At 51.1% G+C, this 12451-nt stretch overlaps 1 protein-coding gene across 6 annotated transcripts in view; it reads left to right on the top strand.

The window, feature by feature from the left end:
* Positions 1-219: 219 nt before the first annotated feature.
* The window catches only part of AMPD3 (adenosine monophosphate deaminase 3), a 42949-nt gene continuing 30717 nt past the window's right edge, over positions 220-12451 (top strand). Inside the window, exons 1-2 of one of the 6 annotated variants that reach the window (XM_010977152.3) lie at positions 220-304; positions 10427-10652. In XM_010977152.3, coding sequence (XP_010975454.2) covers positions 10432-10652 — 221 coding nt within the window. In that variant the 5' untranslated portion in view covers positions 220-304; positions 10427-10431. Of the gene's footprint in view, positions 305-562; positions 658-863; positions 989-6087; positions 6782-8813; positions 9523-10426; positions 10653-12451 lie in introns of those variants that run through there. The other 5 variants (XM_031460035.2, XM_010977151.3, XM_031460033.2 and 2 more) reach the window with 5 other exon arrangements.

Raw genomic sequence — 12451 nt, 5'->3', positions numbered from 1 at the left:
GTATGTGGACAATTTGGAGAGAGGGGGGCGGTGGGCACCAACTCTAGAAACTCTACTCCGAGGGGTTCAGGAAGGAAGGTGTGGTTAGCAGGTTCAAATGCGGGGGAGAGGCGAGAAAGGGAGGTTACAGGGCACCCACAGGCTTTCACAACGAGAAGGTCAGTCCGGACTTGGAGGGGCGGGTGTACAAACCAGAGCTGAGGGTTGGTGGAGAGAGAGAGAATTGGGAGGGGCAGGAAGGTGATCCAAGGGCCCAGGCGCGCGGGAGAAAACCAGCGTTTGCGGGTCTGTTCAGCTACTGGGGGTAAGTCACCTGTCTGGGGGCTGTGACCCCAGAACCTCCCCCTGGGACAAGTCCTGGCGGGGAAGGAGGTTCGGAAAGGTCCGAACACCGTGGGGAGCGCTCTCGGGCCCGGCGGGTACCCGCGGAGACGAGGTCCGAGGAGCCGCGCTGGATCTGACCCCCCGCTGCGGCGGGCGCGCTTCCGGCCGAGGGACCCGGCGGTCGCCGCGCCCCTGACGCTCCCAAGTTTCCTGTAGGCGGCGCGGCCCAGCGGGGCGCTTCAGGTAGCGGCGGGCCAGCGCGGGGGGCGGGCGGCAGCCCGGCCTGCGGCCCCCTGCCGCCGGCTCCTCGCCTCTCCTCGGCTCCGCGCCCAGGTAGGGCACCGGCTGGGGCGGCGCGCGGCTCCTGGGCTTCCTCCCTTGCGGAGGCGGCTCTCCTTCTCCCGCCGGGCGGTTCCGGGTGCTTCGGGGCCGGGGCGCCGCACCACCGCGCCCTGGGAAGCGCCGGCCCCCGCCCCTACCGCGGAGGCTCCCGCCCAGTGCCTCCCGGGGGCGAGGCCTGGCCCGGGCCGGCGCGGGCCGGCGGGGCAGTGCTGGGCAGTCCCGCCGCGGTGCTTGCTGTGCGTCCGGGAAGGCGCCGCCACCTGCGCTCCAGCCTGCGGGCCGCCCCCTTCGGCCCACCGCATGGCCCTATCCTCCGACCCCGGTGAGTACGCGTGATGCTGCGCTGCCGACCTTGGGCCCACGCCCCGCGGCCCAGGGCGGGAGTCGGAGCGCCCTGGAATTGGAACCTCAGCCCTGGGCTTCCTCGCCCGCTAAGGCAGCAGCGCCAATCCTGGGCTTATCCCCTACCTGGGACCTGGCCTGTGCGTCTGTCTCAGTCCCTGCGGTGGCCTGGGCTCGAGAGGCCTTAGGTGAGCCCGCTGCATCTCAGCTCCCTGGCCACCTACATTGGATTCGAAAGGTTTAGAGAAATTAGGACACTGGACTTGCCACCACTTAAGCCGGGAGAAGTTTCTAGGTACTTGAAGACTGGCTGGATGCCAATGGCCGAGGTGGGCTTCCATCTGGAGGCAGGGGTATGGACAGGCTGGCAGGCGATGGGGTCATTGGAGGCCTTCATCCTTACCTCTTTGGCTCTCTCTGGCGAGGGAGGCAGGTGTACTGCTTCTGGCAGCCTGCTTTCTGCCCTTGAACTTCCTGGTAGCTGCTTTGCCAGTGGAGCTGCTAATGGCTAGACTTGGCTGGCAGAGGCCTCTAGGGTGAGTTTTGAGAGGCCCTGGAGTAGGAGAGGCTTGCTAACTAGAGTGTCATTCCCCCTAACTGTTGGGTCCTTGCATGTGGCTGGAAGCTGGGTGATGACAAATGAGCAAAGGAGCTGGGTGAAGCAAGCTGGAAGCACTAGGAGGAATTTCAGCATGGTCCTGAGCCTTTGTTGGCTATCCTCCTGGACGTAGTGACCAACATTTGGCCATCTTTAGGGAAAAGCTGGCTGCAGCTGAAACCTCGTAGGAGACATTCCTCCCGACTGTAAAGCGTCAAAGCTGAGTGGTAGTCAAGCCATAGAGCCAGAGCCTCTGTCAGCTCTCACTTTCCAGAGTGTTGATAGCAGGTTTGGGGTAGTTATCCTGGCCTGACTGCAAACTTGGATGTCAACTCTGAGGGGCTGGCTTGCTCTGAAGATGCCAGCGTGGGGCTGCCCAAGAATTGTGGGGCTTGCATGGATGGGTTGCTGGGAGACTCTTTTACCTCTGAGCCACACCCTCTGCCCAGTCTCCATCCTTTGGAGATCCTGGATGAGGAGTGAGTGGTTCTCAGATCAAGAAGCTCTTAGAGAGATGAGGCCTGTTTTTCTTGTCCTTACACTAGATGAGTCACTCTTCAAGTGGGCTTTGAAATCAATCCCAGATACTGAAAATATCATGGCAGATACAATGTAGTTTTAGGGTTAAGCAGGGAGAGTACCTTTTCTCCCCAAAAGTTACTCTCATTGGCCTTCTTGTTTCTTCCTCCCAAATATTAATCTCTTATATCTTTTGTGTGCTGGCTGCATATCTAGGACAAGAGACCATGGCTTTAGGCTCTGATCTATGAGGGGCTAGGGCCTAAGAGGATGGGCTCATGGCTGGAGTGCTGGCCATGCAAAGTCAGCCTTCACTCCTAGAAGAGAAGGCTATTTTTCCTGATCTGGTTTTACGTTTGAATATGGTTTCCTTCTTGCACCCAAATAGGAGTTGATTGTGCCTAGCACATAACAGTGCTCAATAAATAATGTTGAATAAAAGGATTTGGTGTCTAGATGAAACATCAGATTCATTTTCCCAGCTGGACTTTCTCGTACCCAATATCAGGATGCCAATGATGGCAATAATGTTGAGAGATAAAACTTACAAAGTACGTGTTATTGCCAGGTACTATTCTAAGCACTTTATGTATGCTAACTAATGTAATTGTCGTGGAAATCTATGAGGTCAGTAGTGTTACCATCCCCATTTTATAGGGAATAAAACTGAGCCAGAGAAATTAGTAACTTGCCCAAGGTCATGCAATTTAGTGGTGGAACAGGATTCAAACCTGAGTAACGTGCCTTGAGTCCATATTCTTAACTACACACTGTACTGACTCTTGACATCAGCAAAGGTAGATTCATCACTTAGCTCATTCACTCATTCATTATTTTATGTGTTCATTCAACTGATATTTCTTGATGCCTATGATATTCCAGGCTTGGGGACATAATAGTGAATGAGATGGACAAGGTCTGTCATGGAGCTGGTATTTAGCAGGCAAAGCCCCTTTGCCCAACCCCTCTGTGAGTCATGCATGCCTCAGAAACAAGAAGGAAAATGCATCCTTATAGGCAAGCCCACAGCATCCTTTTAGGGGAGGGAGAGTGGTATCGTTTTGAGTGAGCCATAGTTTAATTCTGGCCTTTCCTATTTTTGGGGATTTTTAAGGGACACTTAAGTGATGCAGTGAGTGAATGCAGTCTGGCCTCCTGGGCAGGACATGCAGGCCTGGGCTTGGTTATCATAGATGGTCTTTTTTTTAAAAAGTCTTTTTAAAATTGAGATGTAGTTGATATGCAGTACTACATAAGTTTCAAGTTTTCAACATAGTGATTCACATTTTTCATGTTATACTCCATTTATAGTCATTTTAAAGTATTGGCTGTATTTCTTGTGTTGTATAATACATCCTGTAGCTTATTTATTTTATATAGAATAGTTTGCACCTCTTAATCCTCTACCCCTATCTTGTCCCTCCTCACTTCTCTCTCCCCACTGGTAACCACTAGTTTGTTCTCTATATCTGTGAGTCTGTTTCTTTTTTGTTGTATTCACTAGTTTGTTTTCTTTTTTAGATTCCATGTATAAGTGATATCATATGATATTTGTCTAGCTCTGTCTGACTTATTTCACATGGCATAATACCCTCCAAGTGTGTTGCATTCTTTGTTATGGCTGAGTAGTATTCCATCGTACATATATATGCCACATTTTCTTTATCCATTCATCTGTTGATGGACATTTAGGTTGCTTCCATGTCTTGGCTATTGTAAATAGTGCTGCTATGAACATTGGGGTACATGTATCTTTTCAAATTAGTGTTTTCACTTGGATAAATACCCAGGAGTGGAATTGCTGGGTCATATGGTAGTTCTATAGTTAGTTTTTTGAGAAACCTCCATACCGTTGTCCACAGTGGCCACACCAATTTACATTCTTACCAACAGTGTACGAGGGTTCCCTTTTCTCCACATTGTCGTAAACATTTGTCATTTGTGGTCTTTTTGATAACAGCCATCCTAACAGGTGTGAGATGATATGTCGCTGTGGTTTTTATTTGCATTTCTCTGGTGATTAATGACATTGAGCATCTATTCATGTGCCTGTTGGCCATCTGTATGTCTTTTTTGAAAAAATGTCTATTCAGGTCTTCTGCCCATTTTTCAGTTTTTTTTTATGTTGAGTTGTATGAGCTGTGTATATGTTTTGGATATTATCCCCTTATCATTTATATCATTAGCAAATATTTTCTCCCATTCAGTAGTACCATAGATTGTCTTAATATTCCTTCAAAAGGGAAATAAGGCTTTGAGTTTGGGACCAGTGCTTCTCAGTCCAAGGAGACTTCTAGGCCATGAGGAGCAGAGGCATGTTAGACTCCAGGTGGAATTGTTAAGTCTTGAGCAAAGCTTGCCCTCTGGACAGAGCCACAGCTTCCTTCTAAATTGCTGTTGTTCTGGAGGGTCTTACATCCCTCCAGCAGGACCCTTGGCCATTGTTCCAGCCTGTGTCATTTTAGTAGGGCTGCTGCCCATCTCTGTCTGGACCTGATGGAGTAGACCTCACCCTGAAGCTGGGCCCCAGGAAGGCAGCTTTCTCTAGGTTGGAAAATGAAGGCTCAGAGTGGAAGACATTTTCCAAAGCCTATGACACAGGATATTAATAGGTTTTTTTTTTCCTATGGTTGCAGTGGTCAGAGGGTCAAATAAGTGTGTTGGGGTAAACAAAGTTAAGTAGCTTTCTTGACTGGAGGACTTTTTGGGTGTTTAGAACCTGCTAGTAGGAATTGTGTGTGAATCCCCGTAAAGGACTATGGTATATGCCGTGTTGTCCAAACCTTCTGACATTTTATGTTCTGCAGACTACACTTGGGAAAATGTTTATTTGGACTGAGGCTATCATGGTCTGCTTAGAGGTGCAGAGTAAGATGCCCTGGATGTGTTGGATCCAGGTTGGTTCTCAGGTGCAGGGGGCAGAACGCTTGCATGCAGCCCCATTGTACCTCCCCCGCCCCCCAAACACAACAGCAGAAGGAATCCTTTGCCCCTTCTCTCCTCTGGCAGAATAGTACTTAGGGCTCAGATTTCTCCCCCCTCTATTTTAAGGCCATTTAATTATTTAATGAATACATATTGCCCTCTCTTTAGGTTGCTTGTAGCCTGCTGGTCGCACTGTTTATGAAACAGCTGTGAGGACAGGTGGGTCATAATCTCTGGGTAGCTAAAGCCCAGCAGTGGCCAGAGGATCGTGTGTCAACCCTGTAATCCTGCTCTGTACACACAGGAATTATTATATGGGCTCAGGAAGGCACAACCTCACGATTGGACATGAGGAGGTGACTCAGGCCCAAGTCAGGGCTAGGTCCAGCCTCCCAGTAAACAACTGCCCATCCTTCCTGGGCGCTTCTCCCCAGGATTTCAACAGCACCACAGAAATAGCCGTGTGGCTCACGGTTTTTTCCCAGACCCACGCAGTTTGTCTAAGTTCCCGGGAGTCCGCGTGTCTGTTGTGAGCTTTCCCTAACAGAACTGCCCTTCTCCTAAAGGGCAGATGAGAAAAGGAGCTTTGTGCCCTGGGATGCTGTTTTGATCCACCCTAACTGCTTCTGTGGGTCACCTGAGGCAGGGAGAGTGGCAGCTGCTGGCGGCGGGGTGGCCCCATCCAGCCAGCTCTTGGAAGGCTTCTCAGAGCTGGAGGCCCACGTGGGAGCCGTGACTGGCAGTAAGGAGTGGAGGCTGGGGGGTGGGCTCGGGTGGGTCAGGCGGGAGGCCTGTCTTTCCTGGCTGTGAGTGGGTGGGTGGGCATGGAGGCGCTGGCAGGCTGCCCAGCCAGCAGTGATGTGCAGCCCCTTTCAGGGAAGAGAGGAAGGAGTGGGACAGGGCATGCCAGCTTTCCATCCTAGCCTGTTGCTGCACTGAGATGTCCCCTCCCCCTTTCCAGTTCATGGTCCTTCCTTCTTTTAGGGGTGGGGGGAGGGGCTCGTCTTGGCAGCTGGCCCACAATTTCCCCTGCCAGCTCTGGGGTGCCCTCAGGAGGGTTGCTGTATTTTGGAGGGGGAGCTTCCAAGAGGACCAGGGCAGGCTGTGTGTGTGTGTGTGTGTGTGTGTGTGTGTGTGTGTGTGTGTGTGTGTCTGTCTGTCTGTCTGTCTGTCTGTGTATGTATACAGATCATCTTGGTGAGATGAACCCGGTGGCCAGGCCAAACCTGAAGCGCTGTTCAAAACGGAAGCAGCACAGGTGATGGTATCTCAGTGACTCTCAGCTTTCAGGAGGGGTCTGGACGTTTGAGGGAGGCTGTGGCTTATCTTCTGTGGTTGGTCAGGAAGGCTGCAGGCACTCTTGCATTGGGCAGCAGTGGCTTAGTCTCCTGTTCTGGAGAGGGCTGTGAGCTGGGCCAGGACGCTGCATTCTGGACACAGCGGCTGTGACGACTGGCATTACCTGGGCCCTTTAGAACTCTCCGAAATTTTCCACTTCCATTTCGTACTCACAGAAGAATTTCCAGCCCAGGCCTCCTGCTCTTGCTCCGGGCTGCTCAGATATGCAAAGCAGAGACCTCCCACCCCAGCAGCAGTGGCAGATGGGACCCAGCTAGCTGCACTTACACTGACTCAGCTCAGCCTCCCTGGCAACACGCAGCCCCTGGCCCGAGCACATCGCCTGGGTGGCCTCCTCCTGATCAGCCATGGAGAGTCCAGCACCAGGCTCAGGTCTGTGTCGCGGGTTCCCACTGTGGGAGTCTGGCAGGAGCAAGAAACAGCTTTATGTGTATAAGGAGGGAATTAAGGGGCACTGTGCTTCCTTTCCGGAGGGGCCTTGGTGCCATGAAAAAGTTACTCTTTGTTGAAATTGGTGACATTTTATCTTTCTAACTTTGGGACGCCTCTCCTCCAGGCTCCTTAGAGGATAGTGTATGTAACTACAGCTTCAGCTTTTATCACTTGCCAATGCCGGTAAATTCACAGTTAAACCTCTCAAGCCTGCGGGCTTCATCTGACAAATGGTTGACAGCCAGGCTTGAGCAAGCAGCTGGGGCTTCGGCTTGCTGTGTGTGTGGTGGGCTTTCCTCCGCATGTCTGGCCTGGCAGGGGTCTGTGGGTCTGAGAAAAGACGAACTCTGGAGGGAGGGGTTGGCAGAGGGGAGCTGTCTGCCAAGGATCTCCAGAAGACAGCAGGTGTCTCGAGGGCTCTGAAGGCCGAAGGCCTACTGTCTTAGCCCAGCACTCTAGAGCTTCTTGGTCAGTGCGAAGTAAAGAGACGGAGTCTTCACCAGTTATTTAAGGCATTGGTAGTAGGAGAAGATTCATATGGGTTCTGAAGAAAAAGGGGTCTACGGGGAGATGGCACTCTGTGATCCTCGAATCTTTAATGTGCCTAATGAGTCTGGGGTGAGGGGCTGTGGAATGCAGCATCTCCCTAATAATTGATCACAGGACCTGTTTCATAGCAACAGGTATTGACTTCTAATGGGACCCAGTTTGGAAAAGGCTGATTTAAGCTATTTGAGCTAAAGAAAAAGGAAGGTCTTTTACAGGAAGACGCATCCTGAAAAGTGTTTCTTTGACTTGAGCAAGGGAAAAATGCTTCATGAAAGAATGTGGCGGAATCTGACCTAAGAGCCCTTAGACACAAAAGACCCCCTGAATGCACCTGTTCAGAGGGGCCTGGTGAGGTGTGGCTGGGTCAGGCCTGTGTGTGTTTGGGAGGATAGGAAAGTGGTGGTGGGCAGCTTTTATCCAGGGCAAGAGCTAATGCAGGGATGGACCTCAGTGGTGTGATTCCCTGTGTCCTCTCTCTGGTGTGGTTTAGGTAGGAGATAGGACCTGAATTGCCAACGCCTGGGGTGTAGAAGTTTGATTAGCTTTCCTATTTTTCTCTCTTTTTGTAACTCTTAAATGTATTCTTTTTCTTTCTATCTTCTTTGTTTTTGTGAAAATGACATTATATTAGTATCAGTGATCAACGTCAGATACCGCCTCACACAGGCAGTCCTGCAGTGTGATGATCTGAGTGTGTGTCTCTCTTGCAGCCCTGGTCCAGGGACTGCATTTTCATATCATTGTAATCAAAGCATGGGTACAGTTTCATGGATTAATTTTTTCATTTACTTTTACTTCACAAGTTATTTTTCATGTGATTGCACCATCCTTACAATTATAACGTTGGTTACTTAATTTTTTTTATCAAGTGAGTCTGCTCTCTTTTGGACATTTTTAAGCTATTTATATAAAGAGTGCAGGTAAACATCTTTGTGCTTTTTCTTTCTTCAGATTCTTTTCGTAGAAGCAATTTCTGTAAGTGGGTGCACCCTGTCAGGTGCTTGGGTGCTTCTCTAGCATCTGCTGCCCCTTGCCTGGGGCCTGTTGGACGACTGCTTCTGAGATGCCATGTGAGGTTCTGGAATGCTGCACCTGACCGTGGCCTTAGAGATGGGGGGCTGGTCCAGCTTTGTTCTCCCCTCACAGCTCCTCCTGGGTCTGGTTCTTTGTCCTTCTCTCCATTTCTCCCTCCTGTCACCTTCCTCTCCGGCCTCTGTCCTGATGGTTTCCAGCTTCCCCCTTTTCTCTGTTATCAGGTCGTGGAATCTCCACAGTCATCTGTTCCTCTTTATCCTTTGCAGGACGGGCCCTTGCCGTCTTGGTCTCTGTGGCCACAGCCCAGCACGGTTGCACAGTTGCAGGCCCGGCTGCCTCTCCCCTCCCACCTCTCCCCTCCCTGCTCCCTCCCACTCGAGCGCCGAGGGTGAGAGAGGCCCAGGAAAGGCCTGGCCCTGGAGGTGCAGGGAAGGAGGAAATGGGTTTCGCAGTCTAGAGGCATGTATTTTGCCTGCCCGTTACTAGCCTGCTTTCCTCTTTCCTGTCTGTGTCCTGAGTTAGACCCACGTGCTGCAGAGAAGACCAGAGCAGCAAGCCTCCCTGGGCTCCAGAAAGCTCTCTGGCACCTAGAAGTATGGCACTTCGGACTGAGAGGGCCTTGGGGACCACCTAGTCCAGTCCCTTTATCTCACAGATGAGAACATTATGAGGTGTAGGGAACGAGGGTTGCCCACCGAGTCCCTCCTCCTCTGTGATCGCTTCCTCCCCCTGCCATACGGCACAGGGCACTGTCTCACCTTCATCCTCATCTGTTGGGCTGCAAAACCACATCTCTCTTTAAACCCTCCTTAAAGAAACTGTGGTCATGGATGGATATAAAAATGCCTCTTTCGGAGCTCCTCCTGGTGAAGATGGCTCATGGAAAGGATGCAGTATTCATCCATTCCTTAAATATAATGCTGGGACAGTGCGGAGACCTGACCTGACCCCCAGATGGGCAGAGAGAAGCAGCACGATGTAGTGGTTCAGAGGACACGGTGCCCGTGTTCTAACTCCTGAGCAGACCATCGGAGAGGAAAGGGACGGGAGCCAGAAGCCGACAACAGCACAAGTCTCTGCCCACTTATTAGAAGTGGGTAAGTTAGCTTTCTGTGCCTTCATTTTCTCTTCTGTAAGATGGGAATAATAGGATTAACTGAGCAAGAATAAAGGGCTAGGCAGAGCATGCTTAATACATGCTATGTAAGTGCTCAAAGAGAGGCAGAAAGCAAAGGCAGAAGAGAAAGATACCAACCAGTGGCGGAGGCCAGCTCCTGACAGTGAGCAGCCGGTGTGCAGAGGAGGATGAGGGCAGGCTTCTTGGAGGAAGTGCCTTTTCAGCTGGGCTGTGAGAGGTAAAGAGGATCCCTGTGCTCAGAACCTCAGTTTATTTGCTGTCTTGTTAGAAGTTCCAGAGGGTTTGGGAGATGGTGGAACTGTGATTTCTTTTCAGCAAAAGGCCTCATTTTCTGTGGCGAGGACTGTAGCTGTGGATTCCCCAGGGCTCTGCTACCATCTTGTGGGACCCTACTCAAATCATTAAACCCTTTGGGCTTTGGTCTCCCCCCTGTGCACTGGGGAGCCGGTTTGGTCGTTGTAGCACCTGGCATGGCCTCCTCACCGTCTGCGGGAGGGGTCATGAACTCTCCTCCCCCTCCTGTGTCACAGAAACCAAGTCGGGAAGGGAGGGGCTGCGGTGTGCTGAGGATTCCCGGGTTTGGGAAGACAGAAGCCCACTTGGTTGGGCAGTTCATTTTTTTACTTCTGAACATTTGCTTTTTCATGAAATGTAAGTGGGCCTCCACCCTTCACATCCAGTTACTTACTGAGGTAGTTTTAAAAATTGGCATGCTGGGTTCATTCTGGGGAATTCCTGAGTAGACAGCTGACCCCCAGAACTGGGGTGCCGGGCCCTGATTTTGGTACCTTCTCCTGCCCCGCACTGGTGACTCAGGTGGTCCATTAATTCACAGAAGCTCATGCTGGTTCCTTTTCTGCTAGCCGAGATGCCACGCCAGTTCCCCAAGCTGAACATCTCTGAGGTGGATGAGCAAGTCCGGCTCCTGGCTGAGAAGGTGTTTGCTAAAGTGCTCCGAGAAGAGGACAGCAAAGATGCCTTGTCCCTCTTCACTGTCCCCGAGGACTGCCCCATCGGGCAGAAGGAGGCCAAGGAAAGGGAGCTGCAGAAGGAGCTGGCGGAACAGAAGTCCGTGGAGACCGCGAAAAGGTTTGTCCCTGTGACTTGTGCGCAGCTGTACAGACTCAGGCAGGCTGTGGGCGTGGGTCCTGCGATCAGGCTCTAGGGGACTGGCCTGTCCTGGGAGCTGAGTCTATTCCTTAACCGAGTCTAATTAACTCACTTCTTGCTGGAAGTGTGTTTTGGTGCCTCTGTTTGTAAAGATCAAAAACCGCTTTCTCTGCTGGTGTTTTAATAACAAATCATGCTCATAAATACACATCACTTCCAAATGACATTTTCTTTTTGGGAATTTGAAGATTTCTTGGGAAACGTCAATTTGACTTCATCACTTGACAAGTATTTTAATTAACTCAGCTCACCATTTGCCAGGTGCTGTGCTGGGCACTGGGGATGTATTAATGAACAAGGCGGATACAGTGTCTGCCCTGTAGAGCTTTCAGTTGGTCTAGACAATAATTGAGTGACTGGACAAATTAATTAAAAAAAGGTAGGTTATGATAAGTGCTATGTCAGTCAGGGTCTAACCAGAAAAACAGAAATGACTTGAATATTGGAAATAGGGCTTCAGTGCGGGGAATCAGTTACAGAAGTGGTAGAGAACTGAGAAGACAGGAAGGGAGGGGAGGCACAGGAGGAGGCAGCTGCCACCCTAGGCTGGAGAGACACTGGGGAGAGGTGGAGTTGCCGGAGCCCGCGGTGGAGAGGTTGGAATGGCGGTGGCCTTTCCAATGGAAACTGGAGCCAAGGAGGAGAGGCAACAGCTGCAGAGACCCCTCCCAAGGCAGAGAAAGAGGCAGGAGATACCTGGCTTTAATCCTTCAGGCATGTGCCAGTTTCCCCCAGTGGCCACACTCAGCCAGCAGCCGGCTGACGTGTAGCTAGAAACACAGGGGAGGATGAGGAGTGATCTGAGAACAGAGAGGCCCCGGCCCAGCACAGGTGCTGTGAGGGAGATGAGTGGGGAGGCGGGAGGGGCCTAAGGAGAGGCCTTTTCAGAGTAGGTCCTTAGGGAAGGGCTCTCCGAGGATATTGTAGCTGATGAAGGGTGTAAAAGAGCTAGCTCTGTGTAGAGCTGGGTGGAAGCCTTACAGGTGGGGAAGGAGGACAAGGATACGTAGCCAGTAAGTGACAAGGCGGAGACCAAAACCCACATCCTTTGAATCTAGAACCCCACACTTTAACCATGAGGCTGTCTCATCTCCAGTCTGAGCTCGAGTGCTCTGTTGCATGTGGAGACACTGAAATGACCCTGGACGCTGCTCCCCGGGGTATAACTGCCAGCTTGTGAAGGAAGCAGAGGGAAGCTGCCCAGTGGCTTCTTTTCTGCCAAAGGACAGCGTGGTCCCTGGACTCCTGGTCAGATGTCCCAGTGTCTCCAGAGCTGTGCACCCCCCAATTTTATCTTTCAGCCTCACTGCTCAGTACAGACACCGTTATGCAAATACTCAGATGTGAACCATTTGGGGGAGGAATGCTCTCCACAGCTTCCTCTTCATCTCTGGTTCCTTCCTGACATTCTGAAATATAAATGGTGATATAGAGCCTTCCTGCAAGGAGCCCCCAGGCCTGGAGCCAGAAGCAGGTCTCCAGATACCCAGAGTCTATGGGTTTGTGTTTAAAACTGTGACATGAGATGGGGCTTCCAGTTTGGAAAAAGCCCTCCCTCCTTCTGGCTCTTCTGACAAGCCTGATTGTTCCTGGTGTTTGGAGAAGTCTTTTTAAAAAACAATCATTTTCTTTTTCTCTGTAATTTAGGAGAAAAAAGTTTATTTTCAGTCTACTGTAAAGGTACTAGCTAGAACCAGTAGTGAAAATAGCTTCTTACA

This window comes from Camelus dromedarius, chromosome 12 (genome assembly GCF_036321535.1).
Source record: "Camelus dromedarius isolate mCamDro1 chromosome 12, mCamDro1.pat, whole genome shotgun sequence".
Lineage (NCBI taxonomy): Eukaryota > Metazoa > Chordata > Mammalia > Artiodactyla > Camelidae > Camelus > Camelus dromedarius.
Note: the sequence above shows the minus strand (reverse complement) of the source record. Positions and strands in the feature narration are given on the sequence as shown.